General features: G+C 41.0%; 1 protein-coding gene across 2 annotated transcripts in view; it reads left to right on the top strand.

Moving 5' to 3' along the window:
- Nucleotides 1-702: 702 nt before the first annotated feature.
- The window catches only part of LOC117522553 (neurocan core protein-like), a 126,855-nt gene continuing 102,899 nt past the window's right edge, over nt 703-24,658 (top strand). For both annotated transcript variants that reach the window (XM_034183990.1, XM_034183991.1), the window contains exons 1-2: nt 703-1,050; nt 21,892-21,971. In XM_034183990.1, the coding sequence (XP_034039881.1) occupies nt 21,899-21,971 (73 nt within the window). In that variant the 5' untranslated portion in view covers nt 703-1,050; nt 21,892-21,898. The remainder of the gene's footprint in view (nt 1,051-21,891; nt 21,972-24,658) is intronic.

The raw sequence follows: 24,658 nt of genomic DNA on the forward strand, positions 1-24,658 counted from the left end.
ACCATTTATTGGGGTTTGCAGTGGACCTTACAGTGACCTTTATTTTGGCCACTGTCAACATTCAACTTTCAAAATTGTTATTCCGAAGTGGGAGTGTGTGTGTTGTTCTGCAATGGTCATGAAATATACGGGATCTGTGGACCCAACTCCCTCTCTGTCAGGTCTGCTTAAGGTTTCTTCCTCAAATCATCAGAGGGAGTTTTTCCTTACCACTGTTGCCTGTGTGCTTGCTCTAGGGGTTGATAAGGTTAGACCTTACTTGTGTGAAGTGCCTTGAGGCAACTTTGTTGTGATTTGGCGCTGTATAAAAAATGACAAATGAAAAATGAAAATTGCATCAAACGCCAATATGTGCCCAACTGAAACGTGGTTAGAAGCCTTCACTTGTCTCAAAATTTTCATTCAAGCCTCCTCTTCAGTGAGGGTCAGATTGTGTCACTGTCAGACTGTGGTTAAAATGTAATTTAATTCACAGACACACGCAGGATTAACCTTTGAGGGTTATGTAGGAATCGGATTATGGTCAAAGGAAGTCCACCCCCTTCTCGTCTTTTTACCACAACCACCACCACCACACAACCACCACCCTCTTCCTCCCACCTAACCCACCTACCCACCGGGGGTGGGGGTGCTGGAACCGTCTGCCTGTCACTGCTCGCCTCTTTGTTCAAACTGATTTTGCTTCTCTCCTTCAGCGTAGCTGCTGGCGAGGAGGAGGAGGAGGAGGCGCAGAGCACCTTGCAGTGTGCATCTATTCCGATTTGTCAGATGCCAGCGTTCCGTCTGGAGATGCGCCGCGCAGAGGCTGCTCCGTGAGAGAGCACGATACGTGAAGGAGTGAAAAGTCCAAGACGCGGCGCACTCTGTGCGCACTCGCGCATCCTGGTTTCTCTTCCCTCGGCAAAGTGCTGTTTCACCCTCCCTCCTCCTTATTCATCCCCCGGCACTCTCTGCACCCTCGGAGCCGTCGGAGAGCACCTGCACTGAGGCGCAAAGACTTCAAACACATTCCAGAGGATTGCACCATTCAGACGCATCGCGTCACACAAGGTAAGAACACAGTATGTGCAGCGCAACGTTGAACCGCGAGTCACATCCGAAGCCATTAGCTGCTGGAAGAGAATTTCAAAAGTACTTCCTATTTTTAGGAGAATTTTAAGGATATCTATTCTTTGGAATCATTTTGCCATCACACTAATAACATTATATCCTGTAATGTTTTTTTTTTTGTTTTGTTTTGTTTTTGCATTAAGTAATATTTCTTCTAGTTTACTGTCTGTACAACTACAAGCTTGACAAATCGCACCTGAGTGGGATGTCTTTAATTATTTACAAGCCACAGCATTTAATATTGGTCTATATTTACAACCATGATGGAGCATGCATAAATCATAAAGTCCACAGAGTAACGTTGTTAGTGTGTCCTTTTTTTTACTGCCTTGCATTTGTGGAACTTTGCAGCAAACCGCCCTTTAAAACATTTCAGATGAATTGATTAATTAATTTTAATGAAGAATGATGAGGATACAGTTGCTCAGAGCTGCAAAATTGTGAAAGTGTATCAGAACACTTGAGCAGGTGTTTTTAAACCTTTGAACATCATGCTTTACTGTACATCTTTATGATGTCATGTAGTACTGTGCAAAAGTTTACGTGCATATTAATGCGTGAAAACTTTGTCAAATAGCGGACAGGTGCTAAATACCTCACATTTATGAATCAGTATAAAAGTTGTAAAATGCGTGATCACTTCTCACTTTTAAAAATGCATTTTGTTTCAAATAATGTCATTTGTTTTGGTGATTTTTTTACATTTTACATACAATTGTTTTATTGTTGAATGATCATCAGTGACTGTCTGTGTTGCCATCTACTGGGCAGTACACTTTAAAAAAATGAATAAAGCTATTTTAATTTCATCTAAAATTACATAGGTTTTTAAAATTATTGTTGGAATTGAGATGCTTGAAAATGTTCAAATCATATTTTCTTTCTGTTGGCCTAGGGATAAGAAGAATCAAACAATGCATTCCACCTAAAGGTGCCTAAAGCTTTTGCACACTACTACAGCACTATAAAGAGATTTGATAGTCAGTGTTCACTCTGCTGTTACACGTCATACGCTGTCTTATGCAGCGTGTTTGTTAACACTAAATCCGATTTTGTCTCACAATGAAAATATATAAAATAACCCAAAGATGATTCCAAGTAATGTGAGAACAGTTGATTCAAAAATCTTTGCACTTCTACCGTCGTGACGGCTGCTGTGTAAACAAACACACTTGTATGTAGGAGCAGACCAGTTTACGTCACCTTGACAAATGAGCTGCATTGTCTGAGATTATGAGAACCCTTGCAGGCCAATAAAGCCTGTTCTGTTTCTATTCACTGCTCGAGACCGAAGGGGTCCGAGCCTTTTCTTGTTTGGCCTTGTTAGTGCGCCTACCACTAGCTGTGTGTCGGTCCCATAAAGCACAGCGAGGTTAAGGCTCACAACAGACAAGCTCCAGCTGAGGAAATGTATATGCCAGAGAGATAACAGTGTGAGGAGAAAGATGAGAATCGTGAGGAGTGAGCCACTCAGCCGAAAGTTTACAGCATGCATTTTTCATTCTGCTCGGACAGGTGTCTGTGTGTGTGTTTGCATGTTTGTGTGTGAATGCGATTCATCACCAGTTTGCATGTGTGATGGAGAGTGAGATCTGCATTTAGCAAGATCTGCAGAGATTGTGAAACATTGTTGATAATTCCTGAGAAATGCTGACTGTGTATTTTGCAGTAAATCCAAAGTCATGGTTTGATATTATTCTCTGTCCTATGAAAGTGCCTACTGTAATATGTCACTGTGGTAATTATGGGATCATTCCCTTAATACAGCACTAATAGCTAAAGGAATTGCACTATATAAATGCAAATTAGTGCCCTCATTGTCTCATAGTGGCCTCTGTGTGATCATGTTGCAATGTTGCACTGAAGCTGTGTTGATTTTGGTTGGATTAGAACATGCTGGTCAGCATTGTGCCTTCATTTAAATTAGCCAAAGGTTGAATTTTATGATCCTTTTCAACTTTGTGCTGCTTTTACTACTGGAAGGTGAATAGACAGTAAGTTGTAGAGGTAAACCTGGCTGTGTTTTCAGCACTGGACAGCTCCCAAAATCCAACCAGATACATTCATCAGAGAGAAAAAGAGCAAAAAACAATTCTGCTTCGAGCTGCTGGATGGAGGACTGGAATACTGAAGCTCTCTGGCTGAGTGACTCCCCAACTACCAAAACCCCAAAAGGGATTGGGCAAAGCAATCCATCAATCAACTGCACTCTTTAGCCCGGGGAGGGACTAATGCAGACCACCAGGCCAATCATTAGAAGCGTAGATGAGACCACAGCTGAACAGCTCAGCCACACAAAGAGAAAGGTCCCTCTCTTTGTCTTTGGCCAGGAGCTCTTCTCCAAGGTTGCGACTAGTGAAGACAAATGTTTGGCTGCACACTTGATTAAGAAGGAGTCCTTTAAGGCAGCGCCAAAGTCATATTCAGTGTCTTAAGACATGTCGGAACAATTGTGCCACTTTCTTTTTGTAGCTGTGTTGCTTTTAGAAATCATGTTTCTATACGTCACTGTGTTCATTTCTCTCTGTGAGCTGCTGATGTGAGAACGAAGAGTAATGTTTACCTCTTTCTGCACTGGTGATAAAAACTTGAAGGACAGAGTTCTCTTTTCCCCCCCTCCCTTTCCTTACTTAGTTGATATTCCACAGACTAAGCACATCATTAAACACAAGGAATTCTTGGACGGTATCTCCTCGCACGTCTAAGTTTGGCTCTGTGTTCCCATTTCTTGGCACATTAAATCTTTGTCTGACAGTCCAACACAGAACAAACAACAAGAATTGTAAAAAACTCATCATGATAACTCTGATACATGCAACTGATCCACTGTTGGCTTTGGCACTCAGACATAACCTCTGATCCTTCACCTTTGACCTCTGCATGTCTTTTGGACACAGCTGATGTAGTGTTGCTAACAGCCTCTCCTACTTATATTTGACCACTGATTCAAAAACTATTACGCATCTCATTAGTGCATCTATTTAACCAAATGTGTAATTCAAATCTCATTAGAGAAATATTTTTGATTAAGTTCATTTTAAATTCTTGCTTTAATTGAGGTATCTGAGCAGTGTATTTCATGTCTTTCAGACATGCACTGAAAAAAATGCTACTTTGGATCAACTTAAAAAAATTGATGTAATTTGTTACAGCTAATTTTTTTAGTTTCTCACAATGTATCTTTTTGATTTTGTAAACTGATTCCAGCAGAAACCACAATTTTCCATTAGACCAATGTAAATAAGTACTTTGAATGAAGTGCACTGTGTTTCACTTTTTTCAGTGTAACGTGGTTTCCTAAAATTTAGATGAGCAAAGATTTAACTACTTGGTTGTAAGTTCAGTCTCTAAACATAGCTGGATGAGAAAGACAAATGAACACAAGTTGTCCGACTGTCATCAAAGTGCTGTTGAGAAAAGCTGCCAATCCCTGACCGCTCCATTGGAGCTATTCAACAGATCAGAGCTGATGCAGAGGGAAAGCTTCAAGGTGAACATGGTGTGCCTGAAAAAAGTTTCCTGTGTCACTTTCCCTGCACTAAAACAAAAAATCTGATTTGATTGCTTCAGTTCGTAACACTTAAATGATTCACTCAAATGGAGTTTGTCCAAATTAAGTTAAAAAGTTGGTGTAAATATTACTTGTTACATTCAACTGAGTGCTGCCTGTTGAAGAACTTTTTAGGTTAGTCTAACAATATATACACTGAGCAAAAATATAAACACAGCCCTTTTGTTTTTTCTCACATTTTTCATTAGCTGAACGCAAAGATCCAAAACATTTTCTATATTCACAAAAGGCCGTTCTCTCAAATATTGTCCACAGATCCGTCTAAATCTGTGTTAATGAGCACTTCTCCTTTGCTGAGATAATCCATCTTACTTCACAGGTGTGGCATATCAAGATGCTGATTAGGCAGCATGATTATTGCGCAGGTGTGCCTTAGGTTGGCTACAATAAAAGGCCACTCTGAAATGTGCAGTTTTGCTTTTGGGGGGGGGGTGGGGGGGGCAGAAAACCAGTCAGTATCTAGTTTGACCACAATTTACCTCATGCAGTGCAACACATCTCCTTCCCATAGAATTGATAAGCAGCCAGACGCCATCAACTGTGAGCATTTGCCCACACAGGTTGGTTACAACGACAGACTGCAGTCAGGTTAAGACCCCAGTGAGGAAGACGAGCATGCGGATGAACTTCCCTGAAACGGTATCTGACAGTTTGTGCAGAAATTCTTTGGTTCTGCAAACCGATCGTTGCAGCAGCTGTCCAGGTGGCTCTTCTCAGATGATTTTGGAGGTGAACATGCTGGATGTGGAGGTCCTGGCCTGTGTAGTTACACATCGTCTTTGGTTGTGAGGCCGGTTGGATGTACTGCCAAATTCTCTGAAAGGCCTTTGGAGACAGCTTATGGGAGAGAAATGAACATTTAATTCATGGGCAACAGCTCTGGTGGACATTCCTGCAGTCAGCATACCAATTGCACACTCCCTCAATTGGCGCTGCAGATTTTTCCACAAGAAGTCTATCCTTGCTGGCTGCTGGAGCACTGCGCATCAAAACAGCGAGCTGCGGCCAGATTTTGGCCGCAGCTCCACACAGCAGACAGGGGGGCGCTGTGAGTGGCCCGTTGCGGCGTTTAGTGAGCCCGCAGACTCAGTAAGCGCATCGGAGGCAATGAGAGCAATCACGGTGATGTCGACCGGTGCCGTGACCGGCCCACCTGATAAGGATGCAGAACACAATGCACTGATAAAAAAAGAAGCATGCAAAATTGCACTAAAAAAAAATCCACGAAACTGCGAGGCCACGAAAGGTGAACCGCGTTATAACGATATATATATATATATATATATATATATATATATATATATATATATACGAGGTCTATTAGATAAGAAACTGACACTTTTATTTTTTTTTAACTATATGGATTTGAATGACGTGCGATTACACCCAATCATGCTTGAACCCTCGTGCGCATGCGTGAGTTTTTTTCACGCGTGTCGGTGATGTCATTTCCCTGTGGGCAGGCCTTGAGTGAGATGTGGTCCAGCCCTCTTGGCTGAATTCCTTTGTTTTCACACGCTGCTCGAGATGGCACGTGTTGCTTTATCAAAATTTTTTCTGGACCTGTGAGGAATATCCGAGTGGACACTATTCGAGAAATTAAGCTGGTTTTCGGTGAAAAGTTTAACGGCTGATGAGAGATTATGGGTGTTTCTGTCGGTGTAAGGACTCCCACGGAGCGGGACGTCGTGCAGCGCTTCCAGGCGCCGTCGTCGGCCTGTTTCGAGCTGAAAACATCCTAATTAAGGCTTAATTCACCCAGGACGTCATGAGAGAACAGAGAAGATTCAGAAGAGGCCGGCATGAGGACTTTATGCGGACATTCCACTGTTTAAGGACATTTTTTAATGAAAGACGTGCACGCAAATTCACCGAGTCATTTCCGTGACGACTCGGCGAATCTGTGTGCACCACGACAGGAAAGACACCTCCGTGTTGAAAACCATTTGTAAAATTCAGGCGGCTTTTGATGGCTTTCAACAAGTGAGTAACTGAGAAATTGTTTAACAGCTTGGGCATGTTCCAACTTGCCCGTTAAGGTTTCCAACTGAGGTGTTTTTCCTGTCGCGAACCCCCGCGGTCGGGTCCAGCCTGACATGCGACTCTGCCCGAATAAACTCCTCATGCCGACTTCTTCTGAAAGTTCTCTGTTCTCTGACGACTTACTGGGTCAACAGAGCCTGAAATGTGGAAGTTTTCAACTTGAAACGGTGAGACACTGCCGCCTTGAAGCACAGATCACCGTCAGGCACCGTGGGCCGTCCTTACGGCGACACTACCAGACCAAAATCTCTCATCAGCCGTTAAAATTTTTACTGAAAACCAGCTGAATTTATCGAATGGTGTCCACTCAGTTGTGCCTTACATTTTTGAAAAAATTTTGATCAAACAAAGCAGCAGTCTCTGAGCCATTCCTAAACAATGAAAAAATCGACGAGAGGATGGGCCACTCCTCACTCAAAGACTGCCCACAGGCGAATGACGTAACCGACAGGCGTGAAAAAAACGCTCGCATGCCCACGAGGGTTCAAGCATGTCTGATGTAATCACACGTGATTCAAATCCATATGGTTTTTGAAAAAAATAATAAGGTCGGATACTTTTCTAATAGACCTCGTATATATATCTGTGGACTCAATCTGTGTGCTGGTGTCACAGACCAAACGATCCCCCCTAAAAACTGGTCCACCCTGCCTGCACTGTGCATGTGTCATTTGGGACCACAACAGCATGAATGAGACTGACTCTCTACACCCAAAGCGATCAAAGGGAATAATGTGATTATTAACCTCTTAAATCATTCTAAAGTCAGTCTTAAACAAAAACTAGGCCGTTTAAAGCAGAAACAAGGTGATAATCTGTGGATCACAGCTGACAGACTTTGGTTGGCAACACTGGTCCCAAGTCCAGCTAAATGAGGAGGGTTGTGTCAGGAAGGGTATCCAGTGTAAAACGCGCCAAAATTAAAGAGAGAAAAGGCTGGTGATGTGAAGAGAGTAAATCAGGAAGTACAAGGAATAAGCAAGGATGAAGTGAGGGCAGCCATGAAGAAGATGAAGAGTGGAAAGGCTGTTGGTCCAGATGACATTCCGGTGGAGGTGTGGAAATGTCTTGGAGACATGGCAGTGGAGTTTCTACCCAGATTGTTTCATAAAATCTTGGAAAGTGAGAGGATGCCTGAGGAGTAGAGACAAAGTGTGCTGGTTCCTGAAACTAATATGGTTTCATGCCAAGAAAGAGCATTACAGATACAGTGTTTGCTCGGAGAATACTGATGGAGAAGTATAGAGAAGGCCAGAAGGAGTTACTTTGTGTGTTTGTGGATTTAGAGAAAGCTTATTACAGGGTTGCCAATAGAAGAGTTGTAGTATTGCATGAGGAAGTCTGGAGAAGGATGTGAGGGTAATGCAGGACATGTACAAGGACTGTGCGACAGTGGTGAGATGCACAGTAGGCCTGCAAACTCATTCAAGGTGGAGGTGGGATTACACCAAGGATCACCTCTGAGTTCTTTCTTGTTTGCAATGGTGATGGACAGGATGACTGATGAGATCAGACAGGAGTTTCAATGGACTATGATGTTTGCAGATGACGTGATTTGCAGTGAGAGGAGAGAGCAGATTGAGTCTAGCCTGGAAAGGTGGAGATATGCTCTGGAGAGAAGGGGAATGAAAGTCAGTCAGACCAAGACTGAGTATATGAGAGGGAGCCCAGTGGAATAGTATGGTTACAAGGAGTAGAAGTGGTGAAAGTACATGAGTTTAAATTCTTGGGGTCAGCTGTCCAAAATAATAGAGAGTGTGGTAGAGAGGTGAAGAAGAGAGTGCAGGCAGGGTGGAGTGTGGGGAGAAAGGTGGCAGGAGTGATTTGTGACTGAATAATATCTGCAAGAGTGAAGGGGAAAGTTTACAAGACAGTAGTGAGACCAGCTATGTTGTACAGCTTAGAGATGGTGGCACTAACAAAAAGACAGGAGGCAGAGCTGGAAGTGGCAGAGCTGAAGATGTTGCGATTCTCTTTGGGAGTGACAAGAATGGACAGGATTAGGAATGAACATATCAGAGGGACAGCTCAGGTGGGATGGTTTGGAGACAAAGTCAGAGAGGTGAGATTGAGATGGTTTGGACATGTGCAGAGGAGGGACCCAGGGTATATAGGGAGAAAGATGCTGAGGACGGAGCCACCAGGCAGGAGGAGAAGAGGGAGACCAAAGAGGAGGTTTATGGATGTGCTGAGGGAGGACATGCAGGTGGTTCGTGTGACAGAGGAAGATACAGAGGACATTTTGAGGACCCTACATTTCATATATATTCCGATGAATTCCTTTACGAATGCACAATGCACATTTTGCATTTAATGTTCAGAAACTGCATTTGCATTTCAGTTAAGGCTAGGTTTATTTGTAGGTTTACAATAACAACAATAGTTTTTGTCGGTGACGTCATCGCTGCCGCTTGCTGGAAAATACGTGAGATATGTACGAACGTGTACTTGGACCATTTCTTCGTACGCAGCCCTGATTTTTTAACATGAAATCACAATTGCATTTCTCTGTAAACTGCAGTTAAAATGATGGGCTTATATAACCCATTAGAAATTTTCTTTTAAACTCACAGTTAAGTAACATACATCGACTCACATCACACTTTTGCACACAACAAATGCATATTATATGTGGGACATGAACAAAAAAGGACAGACTGAGACCATGTGCTGCACTGAGATCAGTACAGGAAGACCTGAAATAGACAGATGTTGTACACGCATCAGTGATCCATGCATTAAGCATCACATCATTATATTTCTTTATACCTCGGTTGAATACTGAATAATGGATGAAAGGAATAGGAAAGTGATAAGTACCTGTAACCTACTTGTCCTCACTGCAAAGACCGGTTATGACTCAAACCCTCCCTCTCTTTCTCACTGGACATATTTGTCAGTAATACCTCAGAGTGATCTAAATTGCCTCTTCTTCTTGCTTTATTGCACATGCATTGAGCCAAATCTTAGCTTGGCCGCTGATAAGTGAGCAGGTTTAAATAACCCCCTGTCCCTGTGCTTAGCCAGATCAATGGTGTCAGTGTGGGAATGTGTAATCTTGAATCTGAGGGACCTGCAGCTTTGCAGCATTTCTTTCACTATCTGAAGCTGAGGCCAGAACTGCATGAGTCATTAGTCACTTTGAATGTGATTAGTCATCGCAGAGGCAAACAGAACATAAAGAATATCCATCTGTCTGTATGAATGTGACACCATGCATGGGAAGAAAGGGAATACCTGAATAAACTCACTTCATGTTCCTGCGGCAGTGCACGGATTGCCGTGTCATACCCAGGTGATATGTGGATGCCCCTTTTGCCTTTTTCATGTGCTGGGGTCCTCAGCACGGGGGCACCTGCAGGTGTGTGCGTCATCTGTGTCTTTTTAAGTAACCATATGTTTGACACAAAGTCATTCCAGCAGTACCCAAGGGTCCTTCAAAGACACAGAGTACCAAATATATCAAGATTCACAATATACAGTAAAAAAAAAAAAAAAAAAAGGAAGAACCAGGACCCTGAAGATTTGAACCTGTCTGCAAAATCAACATCACCATGCATCTCTGTCCAGGGACCTCATGACTCGATGCGCTCTTCCCAGGAGTCTCTCAATTTCAAAGGACAAGGACCCAGAGATATGTCACTGCTGAGATAAGTGAATGTCTCTACAAGTTCAGCAGTTTCACGACATACAGATACACTTCAGATGGCAGGATGCAGGAAGTCATTCAAAGCCTTGATCTTAATCTGGATTGAGGACAATCACAGCTCGTTGGATGTACTCAATTCAATTATGTACAGGATTTCCATCTAATAAATATATATAGCCCCAACTCAATAAAACACATCCATGCAATATAATGTAATTTAACTGAGTTGGGACTACATATATTAGATGGAATCCAATCCAGTGAGTCAGTATTTTGAGTGTCACACAAACAGAAGATAATGTAATTTAACTGAGTTGGAACTACATTTATTAGATGGAATCCAATCCAGCGAGTCAGTATTTTGAGTGCATCACACAAACAAATGACTCATTGGATGAACTCAATTCAATTATGGGCAGGGTTTCCATATAATAAATATATGTAGTCCCAACTAAATTAAATTAAATTATCTTGCCTGGATGTGCTTTATTTGAGTCGGGGCTACATATATTTATTAGATGATAATTCTGCTCATAATTGAAGTGAGTTTATCGAGTGCATCAGTCTTTTGAGTGTAGTCGCTCTCCCTGCATTTGAATACTTACGATATACTAAATGACATTAGTACATAGTATCCAGCACTTACTGTAGGATATACCAGAAGTAAGTGAGCATGTAGTATGGACACAATTCAGATGTACTATGACACCATCATTTTACTTGTCTGTTGACCTCGATGTTAGCACATGATGCATATATATATACCCACCTGTGCTACTAACATTTATATCTTCCAATGACAGACTTTTTTTTAAACAGTTCATGATGTATATTTGTATAATTCCAAAGCCCTTTGGACGCTGCTACCATTTTCATGTATGCCTGCTATCTTTTTGAATTTTCCAAGGACGTTCTTCTTCTAGGCTCCAGCTGCCTCATGGGATAGCATAATGTAGTTTGTTTTCACACTATGAAGGTAGTAGATCATCTGGGTACTAATTGGCTACTGAGTAATTGGATATCCTACTGATTGTTACTTACAATTTTTTGGCTACTATAGAATATATATAGAATATAGAATATAACCAGTTTAGACAAACTAAGTAATAAACACGTACCTTACAACACAACTACATCCCACTCATTTTACTTGTGAAATGACACACAACAAGCATGTAGAGCATTGACCTGCTGTCCGACACTGCTTTGGGCTAGCAGCTGCTTCGTAAACTTTGACAAGTTCCACATGTTCGTCAGTAAACATCAGATAGGACATTATATTTGGGTTGTTTCATTCTTTTATTTGTCCAATCTCAGTCAATAAGCAGGCAAGCATAGACATTGCTAACATGAAGCAGTGATAACTGTTTCAAAGTCCTGTGTTCACACCACAGATGTCTTGTTGAGATTGTGACCAGAACCTTCCTCTGTATTCACCTGGACACTTGAAGAAATAAAACATAGTTTCCAGGTGCTCCAAAGTGAAACTATTCACTATGTGAATGTGACCAGATGTTCTGCTGTTTGAGAGGAAACAGGGCATGTTGATGATGCAATGCATTCTGGGTTGATTCTCCTATCTGTGCTCGTGTTTGTGCGTTTATGTATCTGTGTCCGGTTTGTATTGCAATGTACGAGGTCTTTGAGTGAGCACTGGTTCACCCCCCTCGTCGGGGGTGAAGCTGAGCGATTGGAGCAGCACTGAATCAATTTTTTCCAGAAACTGTGAGAGACAGCCAGGTGGAAACCATTCGGAAGATTCAGACAGCTTTCGGTGAGGATACTCTGGGCGTCACACAGATTAAGGAGCATTACAACCTTTTTAAAGACGGCCCACAGCTCTGGAGGGGGTGCTGCGCTCCGAGCGGCCATCGACAGGCTGAAACGACCAGATCATTTTCAAAGTGAACGCTGTGTTGATCCGGGACGTCGTCTGACTACCAGAGAAATTGCAGAAGAGGTAGACATCAGCACTTTTGTGGCACATTCCACTGTTACAGGAGATTTTGTAATGAAAGACGTGCGGAGGAATTCGTGCGTCGGGACGGAGCCGCAGCGTGCATTAAAAAGCACCTCCGTGTTGGAATCCATTCAGAAAATTCAGACGGCTTTCGGTGGCTTTTCAGTCGAGTGAGTATCCGAGAAATTGTGTAACAGCTGGGCATGCCACAGCTTGTCCTGTGAGACTTCCAACACGGACGTGCTTTTTGTTGTGCACCATTGCGGCTCCATCCCGACGCGCGAATTCCTCCGCACGTCTTTCATTACAAAATCTCCTGTAACAGTGGAATGTGCCGCAAAAGTGCTGATGTCCACCTCTTCTTTATTTCTCTGGTAGTCAGACAACGGTCCCACATCACCAGAGCGTTCACTTTGGAAATGATCTTGTTGTGTGGGCCGCTGAAGAGGAGGTACTGCTGGCCCACTACCACCAGAGGGCGCCCTGCTTGGAGTGCGGGCTCCAAGCACGAGAGGGCGCCAGACCCAGAGGAAGTGACAGCTGTCACTCATCACTCCAGCTGTCACTCATCTACACCACTATATAAGCCGGACTGCAACTCCACCTCCCCGCCGAGAAATCGACTACCAGTACCAAGGTAATCTCTCTGCTGACTAATACGTTGTCTAACATTGTTCTGTGTGCAGTCGCATTCCTGTGAAGACCCAGAAGAGGGACAAACAGGAGCTGCACGAGTGTGTATGATTTGGAGGTGGAGGTGCTCCCTCCTAACGGTGTCTGGACTGTGAACTACTGAGTGTGCGGACTCACACTCACACATCTTATCTCTGCTTTCTGCCAGCAGTACCAGGGTCGACAGCAGAAGACAGAGGCCACCTGGGGACTCGGGACTTGGCGGCTCCGGTGTTCTTCAGACCGTTGGTGGTGGAAGCCGTGTGGGACGCGGCTTCTCTCTCGTCGGGCGTCTTCTATCTTCGAGCCTGCCCACACGTCACCTGGTGTTTATTGACTGTGAAAATTACGACACGTTTCGTTGTGTATTATCACAACATTAAATTGTTACCTTTTGGCTTACTCATTGTCCGTTCATTTGCGCCCCTGTTGTGGGTCCGTGCTACGACACCTTCCCAACAGATCTGGTCGTTTTAGCCTGTCGATGGCCACTCGGAGCGCGGCGCCCTCTGCTGCTGTGGGCCGTCTTTAATCCGGTTGTAATGCTCCTTAATCTCTGTGACGCCCAGAGTATCCTCACTGAAAGCCATCTGAATCTTCCGAATGGTTTCCACCTGGCTGTCTCTCACAGTTTCTGGAAAAATTTGATTCAGCGCTGCTCCAATCACTCAGCCATTTCCCTGACAATGAAAATCCGACAAGAGGGGTGGACCAGTGCTCACTCAAAGCCTGCCCACAGGCGAATGACGCAACCCACAGGCGTGAAAAAACTCACGCATGCGCACGAAGGTTCAAGCTTGGCTGATGCAAGCGCACATGATTCAAATCCATATAGTTTTTTAAAAAAATAAAAAGGTCGGATAGTCTTCTAACAGACCTCGTACATGATAATACTCAAATCTTGATATTGTCCACTGAGGTCTGAGTGTGTCAAAGTGTTTCTAACATTTGAATCCTGTAGATTAAGTCCAAATATGCTTTTTAAAAAGGGGTGAAAGGTTTTTTATATGATCAGTTTTATCAACAGTCATGTAACCCTTTTATTCTATTTTATTGTATTTATCTTTATTTTATTGTTTTACTATTTCTTCTTAATTTTGTCAACACTTTTGTTGTTATTTTTATTACTTAGGTAACAGTATTGTTAATTAGTATTATTTATTCTATCAATATTTTTATTAAAGTAAGTCCCTTCGACTGCTCGCTTGTTTGCACTCAGGGTCGCCACAGCAAATCCAAGGTGGATCTGTATGTGGAACTGACACAGATTTTACGCTGGATGCCCTTCCTGACGCAACTCCACATTACATGGAAAATGTGGCAGGGGTGGGATTTGCACCGGGAACCTTCCACACTGAAACCAATTACAGTAACCACTTAGTATCATTGTTATTTAGGTTAAATATTGTTTTTTTTGTTACTTTATGTTATACATTACTTTGCTTTTTTTTTAATTTTGTATAATTTGCCATAATTATTAATTTAGTATTACCTTTGTTCTGTTGTCTTATTGTATTTTTTTACTTTTGCTGGACCACAATGGAAACAAGTGTTTTTCACTTTCTTGTGCTATCCATGTAGTTTAATGGGCAATTATGTTTGTATTTTATGCATTATTTTACTAAATAAATTCAATCAATCATTCATTGACTTTTATGGTCTTCTGTGAGTTGCCATTCCTTTCTCCCAAATAGAATTACACAACTACAACATTCATGACATGATGTGCTCAATAATTTTCATGGCTTTTCAAAAACATTTCCTCATCCACAGCAGGGCTGAAGGAGATTTGGAAGGAGGTGCCTATCTTGTCTGTGTTATGATCATCATGGGGCCAGTTGGTCTCCTGCTTCAAAACACTGGCAGATTGCAGTGAACCATAACACGCGTCTGCCAGCCTCGTCTGTTAGCACTCTTTGGGTATCTGTCAGATCACTGGCCGGCTCCTGCAGCAAGCTGAGAATGCGTCCTATTCAGACAGCATCGTGAAAATGTCTTGAAAGGACGTCCACATTGAAGCCCGTTGAAGCATTTTAGAGACTTCTCACTCTCTTGTTCTCATGAAATCAACTATGCATGTGAAAGTGAAGAGGGGCGATTTACAGGGAGGCGTGCACAACATCTGATGTCTCATCCGTAACGAACGTTGGTACTAGTTAGTATGCAGCTGTTGTCTTTGGAAGGTCAGTGTACTGTATGAGACGTAAATCCCCTGGAGTAAAATTTTGAAAGGGTGACGCCTGTAGGCACACAGCATCCTCAGAGATGTCCTTAATCTGAACTCTGTATTCAGACAGTGTGGGCTGTGGCTGGTGGCCTCCTGCCAGTTCCAGGCCCTCAGATACAACACTCTCAAACCCTCTCTGCTTTACAGCAAGACTGGACAAATCTCTCTGTTGTTCTGAGCCTCTCCAACCTGCTAGAAAGCTCTTGTCACCCACCCAGGAAGCTCAACCAAAAGCTCAAGCCTTCAGCATGCAGAGAGCCCAACTGCTCAACCCCAATCTGTCACAGCCCATCACCGGGTCCTAACCTACCTTTAGAGACGGGATGTGGCACAGCCGGGGGTCTCACCCGCACTCAGAGACCAGTTCAAAGAACAACTTGGTTACCAACTTTGAAAAAAACACCCAGATTGTTTAAGAATTGAATAGTTTGTCAGGTATCATAAAGTGTTTTAGTGTCTGAGTGGATTTTTCTTTGTCTCACTCACTCAAGTTTTGTACTGTTGAGAATTTTATTAGCTTTTGGATGGGCTGAAATGAGGGCAATGATTATTCCTGCAACTAGTTTGGCGTAATCTTCTCATTGAGCATCAGGGATGCCTGAGTTGAATGAGTTGCTGTTACCTCGGTGAATGCAAAGAGTCAGTTTGCTTTCCTGGCTTGATTATTTACTTTACATAACATGCTGAACTAATTTCTTTGACTTTGAAAACGCTTTTGTTACAAGAAAGCTAAAACAGCTTATTTTTTGATGTGCCATCTATTAAAAGAATAAATTGATAAAAATAATTCTTCCTTAAATGATGCAAAATGGAATATGGAACAAAGCTCTGTTATCTTTCTACCACATGCTCTCCTCTTCAGTATCAGGACGGTGTGTCAGACACCTCTCCATTGAGCCGAGGAGCTTTGGGGTTTGAGCCAAATCCTCCGGCAAAGTCACCAGCGCATTTCTGATTTTGTGGCAGTTTAATTTTGCACCAATCCCACTTCTCACTGTAGATGTGGAGCAGTAATCCAAATTCTTAGTCATGGTGGCAGTGATGAGTAAGATCATTGGGACAGGATCATCAGCCAAAATACAAAGCAGTGTTGTTTTATTAATTGCATTGATCATTTGTTCATTTGGGGTGTAGTTGTTTAATGTAGACATTTTTCCATGATACATTAGAATAAGACAAAAGTGGCATTGTTTACCATCAAATACATTTTTCTTGAAAAAACAGGGACTTTATTCAGTTTTTCTACTTTGCTGCAACATGTTGGCACTGCCTCTGCACACCTTTTGTTGACCATTGGGGGCAGCAAAGCATACAGAAGACAAAAGTGCAGCATAGAAGAAACCCAGAAGAAGCTACTTGTTGAGAGCACTAATATAAATCACATAGCATAACTTTCACGTTCTGATCTGGTATGTGAACTGAACATAAAGTTAACAGGTGCATTTATCCATTACACAGCCTAACATTTTCAGACATTTTAGGTTGTATTATCTGTCAGGGTCACAATAAAAATACATGTTTATTCACTTTTTGCTTTCATGTTTTCGGTATGAAATGTTCAATCTTAATTCAGTTTTAATTGTCATTCTCCCTTTCATTTTTACCACCTGACTTCTTAATCTTTTCAGAGAAATTGAGTTGAACTTGAAAGTACTTACTTGTTTAGCTTTGTGCAAATAAAACTTATTCATTAAGGATTATGAAATTTGATAGGAACTCAAAAGACTCAAGTCAATATCCAATTTACACCCCCCAATAGTAATACTAATACAACACTTTGCTGGTGTTAGGTTTTTAACTGATTAACTAAATTGATTTCTTGATTTTTTTAACTGGACCAGGGCCTACAATTAATGATGTCATAAAGGGCTTAGGGACCTTTCTCAATTACCCTACTACACATAGTCAATGATTATCTTTGAGATGTGGGGTTGCAAAAGGCTGTATGTATTATGGTTTCTGAGTATTAAGCATTACAGTATCATTTTGCTATCATCTCCCCTGTTATAAATGTATCAATGTATGTATCTTGCATTTAACATTGATTGGTCTATATATAGCACCCGGCAAAGTTTCCACCCCGCTACACATAGTAAAAGATTATCTTTTAGATGTGGGATTGCAAAAGGTGTGTATTATGGTTCCTGAGTATTAAGCATTACAATATGAGTCATTTTGCTATCATCCTCCCCTCATATGTATGTATCAATCAATGCATGTATGTATGTATCAGTGACAAAAAAGAAAGGGTCCACATATGCTGCATCATTTGAACCTTTGTGTGAGTTATATAGCATTTATATAGCATATATATATATATATTTCCTTAAAATTGATTTTCAATTCAACACCCCAAGTTGATATGGATGGAATGTTTGATGCTCATGCTGGAAAAGTGGCATCTTCAACAGACAGCTTCAAAGGGCTTTGTTTCATTCTGCTTGAAACGGTTTACTGCCTGTCTTTTCAAAATTATTGCCAAATGTAAAATATATTACCATATAGAGGATGGTTTTCATGTCTGCAAGGAGTTCAGTGCATGTCGCACCTTCAAGGTGCAAAACCATAGTGATTATTATGCTAATACACCAGCATCTAGGTTTGATCCAAGATATATTATCATTATTATTACTGTATTTCTGTCACTTTGTAGCACTTTGCTTGTTTATGCTGTTAAATCCTTGTTTTTACGAGGCGTTCATTTCAGCAGCTTGGTGTTGAGGACCAGTTTAGGGTTTATTTCATATGCAGTGGATGTATCGTTATTGGCATTGCTGTAAAGGAGCCCATGGGCTACAATTTAATGAAATCATTAAGACAAAGCAAAATGCACTAAGTATGCCCATTTAAAAAAATTGTGAATGTCAGCATTTATATATATATATATATATATATATATTATATATATATATATATATATATATATATATATATATATATATATATATATATATATATATATGCGAGCCGACGCTGCAATCCGTCCGCACGTCTTTCATTAAAAAAATCTCCTTTAACAGTGGAATATCCGGATAAAATGCTGAAACCAACTTCTTCTGAAACTTCTCTGTTCTCTCACGATGTCGTGGATCAATAGAGCCTGAAATGTGGAGGTTTTCAGCTTGAAACAGGCTGACGACGGCGCCTGAGAGCGCTGCGCGACGTCTCGCTCCGTGGGAAGTCCTTAAAGCGACAGTATCACCTCAAAATCTCTCATCAGCCGTTAAAATTTTCACCGAAAACCAGCTTAATTTTTTGAACTGTGTCCACTTCGATGTGTCTCACAGGTTTAGAAAAAATTTTGATCAAACAAAGCGCCAGTCTCTCAGCAACTTCTCAGACAAAGGAATTCTGACGAGGGGCTGGACGACTCCTCCCACAAGGAGTGCTCACAGGCGAATGACGTCACCGACAGGCGTGGAAAAACTCACGCATGCGCACGAGGGTTCAAGCATGTCTGACGTAAAAATATATGAATGAAATCCATATAGTTTTTGAAAAAAATAAAAAGGACCTATACTTTATTGACAGCCCTCGTATATATATATATATATATATATATATATATATATATATATATATATATATATATATATATATATAAGTCCGTCTCCCTGCATACCTGAGTTTTATTACCTCTGGTAGTTTCACAGAGGAGAGTAATCTGCATATAAGCCACAGTACACAGTTAATCAGCATTAAAGAAAATGGATTTTGAAGGGACGATGAACATGACCAACATGGGAAGAGACGAGTGCTGCTAATGATACACTTCATGCCTCATCATTTGCATCTGGTGTAATTTGCAGTGAAAGTGCTGTGCAGGTGCATGAAGATCTTCATGTTTTCAAATATGAAAAAAAAAACATGAAAATAACTACAGCTGTCATTTGCAGAGCTCAAGTGATTAATTAACTGATTCATCCGTCTACAGAAAATGTCATCTGTTTTGATAATTATTTGAGTCAAACAAGATATTTTGGCTTTTTAAAGTGAGGATTTGATAATTTTCTGTTTTATTTGATTTAAAATGTTTTTTATTGACTTTAATCCTTTTTGTAAGGCCCCTCCATAGAGTCTGATTTTGCTTGAGGTTTCTTCCTGCTGAACGTTCAACTTGTCTTAAGATAATATGTTGTGAAAATTAACAAGAGTGAATGACCACAACCTACAATTAGCAACAAGGCTTCATAAAGTGCATACAAACAAAGGTCCTTATTTACATGTGCCTGCCTGGACAAGTCTAGACACATCCAACCCTCCCAATATTCCCATTTAAACAAATATACAAAAGAATAAATACGAATTATCATGTTAACCAACATCGCAGGGGGGGCGGCACAACCGTGCAGAAAAAAAAAAACGGTCAAAAAAAATAAAAACGGGGTGTGGGGGTTCGTGGTTACGTTACGGCAGAGGGGCGCTCCCACCTTCCCCCTCCCCCCCGTTCCATGGTGGCTTTCCTCTCTCACTCATTCCCGCAGCTTCACAGTGCTTTAAACAGTGTGGACGCTGAGCTTCCACAGAGTTCAATAGCGAAGCAAAGACTGCAGCGAAACGAGACGAGTCATTGAATAAATGCTGGGCTTTGTCCCACCTATCGGACGCTCAGCGTGTCTGGGGGTCTATGGGGCAGTGGGCTGGCCTCGGCCGGCCCGGACGCTCAGCTTCTGCATGATGATTGGATGATCTGTCTGAGGCTGAATCCCTTTTTGATTGACAGCGAAATGAGCGAATCAGCGATCTTTTGGTGTAAACATCCGTGGAAGCATTTTTTAATTTTCATTCTGTTCTGAGTTGAACCGGAGAGTTTCCTAATCCTCTTAGCAGCATTTTCTTTGTTAAAAACGACTAGCGACAAATCGAGCTTCTATTTCTGGTGGGGGTTTTTTGTAGCTGCTTGTGTTTGGAGACTGACTTCTGTCACTCTTTCTGACTTCTATCACAGTTTCTGTCCCTACCGAGCAGCGGGTGCTGCTGAGACCCTCCACCCTCCACCGTCACAAAGCACTCACAGGCGGACACACTTCACACTAGCCTCGCGCCAGTCCCAGCTAGCGAGCTAGCTAGGTAGCAAGCTGCACATAATGGCAGACAATTTGAATGTTGTGGACCGGATTTTGGCGAAGCCATTTGATAGTCTTCCTTATGAAGAAGCCATGGCTGCTGTCATGGCTTCAGCTCTCAATGGTTTGCAGGCCAAAGTTAAAGCAATAGCCCCCAGTGCAATGTTTGTGCATTGCTATGTACACAGACTGAATCTGGTTCTGTTTCAGGGGGCTAAATGCTTATCTGAGTGCAGAATATTTTTTGCATCACTCTCTGGGTTTGCCATATTTTTCTCAAAATCCACAAAGAGGATGTCTTTTCTTGAGTCTGCAGACTGCTCAAGGTTGCCCAGAAATGCTCCTACTCGATGGAATTTCACGTCACGGCTAGTGAGCACTGTGGCAAACAATTATGATGCCCTCCTGCTAACTTTTGAGATAATCATTGCAGATAAGTCCATGGATGATGACACATTAGACTGTGCCAATTTCTTTATGTTTGTTATTGCAGTAGTCATTAAAACTGGAAATTTGTTCTTGAAAATAGCTGTTGTGAGTTAATTTGTGGGATTGTGGATGTTCAGGACGAAGTTAGTGTTTTCATGGGTGGTGGGGCGGAGGTGGTGGCCACGTTAGTGTGCACGGGGCGGGGGGGGGGGGGGGGCGCACGCAGGGGGTTTCGCCCGGGGAGTAAATCACTCTAGGACCGCCACTGCAGGTCCTCACTTCTATCTGTTGGAACCAAATATTCCAGATATGCAGTAGTTACCAATGGACATTTTGTGGACATTTGGGGTACTTCTCTCTGTTGTGTGTCATTTTGATGAATGCATTATTAAAACTACTCAACAGTTTAATAAATAATTAAATTACTTTTTATGCAATTCAATTTGCATTCATAACCATATTTCCTAATTCTGATGACATCAATTACCATAAGACACTCTAAAATTGCTTCATGAGGTTAGTTTGTTTAAGTTAATTTGAACCATATTTTCATGTTCAAGGTTTTTGCATAATCACATTTTAGTAAGTTGATAGATGTTGGTTAAAGAAAAAGTTCACAGTTTAAAGAAAGAGTTGAACATAGGTTAACAATGATTTAAAAATAAAAAGTTGGTTTGTAAAACTGGAATTGAGATGTAATTTATTCTGACAAGTGGAATACATTAAAATGTTTTAAAACTTTGTGAACTTAAGGTTACAATTTGATAATATGTTTCTGAGTAGAATGGAGGTAAAATAAATTAGAATGACTGAAATGAAATTATTGGGCTACAAAAAAAAAACCAAAGCCTTTTAATTAAACTCTTTCAAATTAATGAACCTTGTTGCGGACAAAGCAAATCAAATGTATTAGACCACTAAAAAGATCCATGGAAAGTGTTGCCTTATTTTTTTATTTTTAAGCCGAGCAGTGCATTATTTTTTAGAGTGCATTAAGTGAACGTTCCTGTATTGACAAATTGCCTGTCACATGTCGTTTTTGAAAAAGTCTACACATTTACATGATTATTTTACACAACGTGCAGAAAATATTCTAATTTTTTCTTCTTCCATAACACATTCTTTTTTTTCTGGCTCTTATGTCTCTGGTGTGTTTGTCTGCAGGTCCAGGATGGTTCTAACTCTGTGTGCAGCTGGGTGGCACATCAACTTCACAATGATGCTGCTGCTTTATTTTGCTGTTGGTGAGTTCTGTCCGCTGCTTATTCTGTTTCATCTGCTGCATCTCCTGGTGATGCTGAAGTCATGAGGCAGCTTCTGATCTAAAGAAGCAATTACTAGTGGTAACAAATAAGAGAGATCAATAAGGGAGGACAAAGAACAAATGACAGACTAAAGAAAGAAGGACCTGAAGACTGATGAAAGGAAGGAAAAAACAAAGGAGGAGGCGGCGGCTGGCCCAGGATATTACACACACACACAAACACACACACACACACACCTGATACGAGTACAAAAGTTCCCATGTTATTTATTCATAAAAATAATCATATTTGACAGTTCTGTACTAAAATGAATATCACAAGTGAGACATGACATACTGAGGATGTTTGCAGACATGCTCAGTGGGACTGAACCGGAATGCCTCCAAAACCATTTATGCAAGTTTAGTCAACCATCTGTTTCATTACAACTATGCATGAAATTGACAGTTTTGGAACATCAAGACAAAACATCTAAGACATGAGTGGATAGGATTGCAAGTTTGCAGCCCAACATTCAGGATGTGATAACAAGAAGTCTTAATTTTTTGTTTTTTTTCCCAATTTACATACATGACGGCTGGGGGTTGGTCCAGATTTATTTCCTCCATGAACCAACAGTGGTAGTCAGTCGTTATGTTTGTTTGTTGATCTGTGTAGCATTTCATGCTGAAAATATAACACATAATGAAATTGTGTGAAGACATGCATCTTGGATCAGACAAGATGGGATTAAATATTGCTGGTGATATTGTTCTGTGTCTGTTTTTTTAATTTTTAGCACTTTCTTCCCTTATGATTTCACAACGTTACTCACATATGAATTGCATATGTTTTGTATACAGTGCATCCAGAAAGTACTCACATCTGTGCACTTTTTCCACATTTTTTACAGCCTTATTCCAAAATGGATGAAATTAATTTTTTCCTCAAAATTCTACACACAATACCCCGTAATGGCAATGTGAAAAAATGTTTTTATGAGATTTTTGCAAATACAGTAGTGTTCAGAATAATAGTAGTGCTATGTGAGGATGAAGCCAGCACCTGTTGAACATGCTTTTCTGTTTGAAAGCCTGAGGAAAATGGGATGTTCAGGACATTGTTCAGAAGAACAGCATAGTTTGATTAAAAAGTTGATTGGAGAGGGGAAAACTTACACACAGGTGCAAAAAATTATAGGCTGTTCATCTACAATGATCTCCAATGCTTTAAAATGGACAAAAAACCAGAGACGCATGGAAGAAAATGGAAAACAACCATCAAAATGGATAGAAGAATAACCAGAATGGCAAAGGCTCACCCATTGATCAGCTCCAGGATGATCAAAGACAGTCTGGAGTTACCTGTAAGTGCTGTGACGGTTAGAAGATGCCTGTGTGAAGCTAATTTATTAGCAATAATCCCCCACAAAGTCCCTCTGTTAAATAAAAGACATGTGCAGAAGAGGTTACAATTTGCCAAAGAACACATCAACTGGCCTAAAGAGAAATGGAGGGATATTTTGTGGACTGATGAGAGTAAAAATGTTCTTTTTGGGTCCAAGGGCTGCAGACAGTTTGTGAGACGACTCCCAAACTCTGAATTCAAGCCACAGTTCACAGTGAAGACAGTGAAGCATGGTGGTGCAAGCATCATGATATGGGCATGTTTCTCCTACTATGGTGTTGGGCCTATATATCGCATACCAGGTATCATGGATCAGTTTGGATATGTCAAAATACTTGAAGAGGTCATGTTGCCTTATGCTGAAGAGGACATGCCCTTGAAATGGGTGTTTGAACAAGACAATGACCCCAAGCACACTAGTAAATGAGCAAAATCTTGGTTCCAAACCAACAAAATTAATGCCTCACAGATGTGAAGAAATCATGAAAAACTGTGGTTATACAACTAAATACTAGTTTAGTGATTCATAGGATTGCTAAAAAAGCAGTTTGAACATAATAGGTTTGAGTTTGAAGCATCAACAGCAGATGCTACTATTATTGTGAACACCCCCTTTTCTACTGTTTTTTTTACTAATAGCCCAATTTCATAGCCTTAAGAGTGTGCATATCACGAATGCTTGGTCTTGTTGGATTTGTGAGAATCTACTGAATCTACTGGTACCTTGTTTCCCATGTAACAATAAGAAATATACTCAAAACCTGGATTAATCTTTTTAGTCACATAGCACTACTATTATTCTGAACACTACTGTATATTGTTGTTGTTGTCCATTCAGCTGCTCCCGTTTTGTTCGGGGTCCCCACAGTGGACACAGCCAGATCTGCATTGGTATTTGGCACAGGTTTTACGCTGGATATCCTTCCTGACGCAATTCCAGTTTCATCTGATATATATATCATATATATATATCATATATATATATCATATATATATATATATATATATATATATATATATATATATATATATATATATATATATATATATATATATATATATATAAGCTTAAACATGATGATATGATCGAAGATCAAAACACTCACTTGGCTAATATTTGTGCACACACTGTGTGTGTGTGTATATATATATATATATATATAGAGAGAGAGAGAGAGAGAGAGAGAGAGAGAGAGAGAGAGAGAGAGAGAGAGAGAGAGAGAGAGAGAGAGAGAGGAGTGTAAAACTGTAAATAATACTGAATTATAAAAGCAACACTC

Source organism: Thalassophryne amazonica, chromosome 12 (genome assembly GCF_902500255.1).
Source record: "Thalassophryne amazonica chromosome 12, fThaAma1.1, whole genome shotgun sequence".
Lineage (NCBI taxonomy): Eukaryota > Metazoa > Chordata > Actinopteri > Batrachoidiformes > Batrachoididae > Thalassophryne > Thalassophryne amazonica.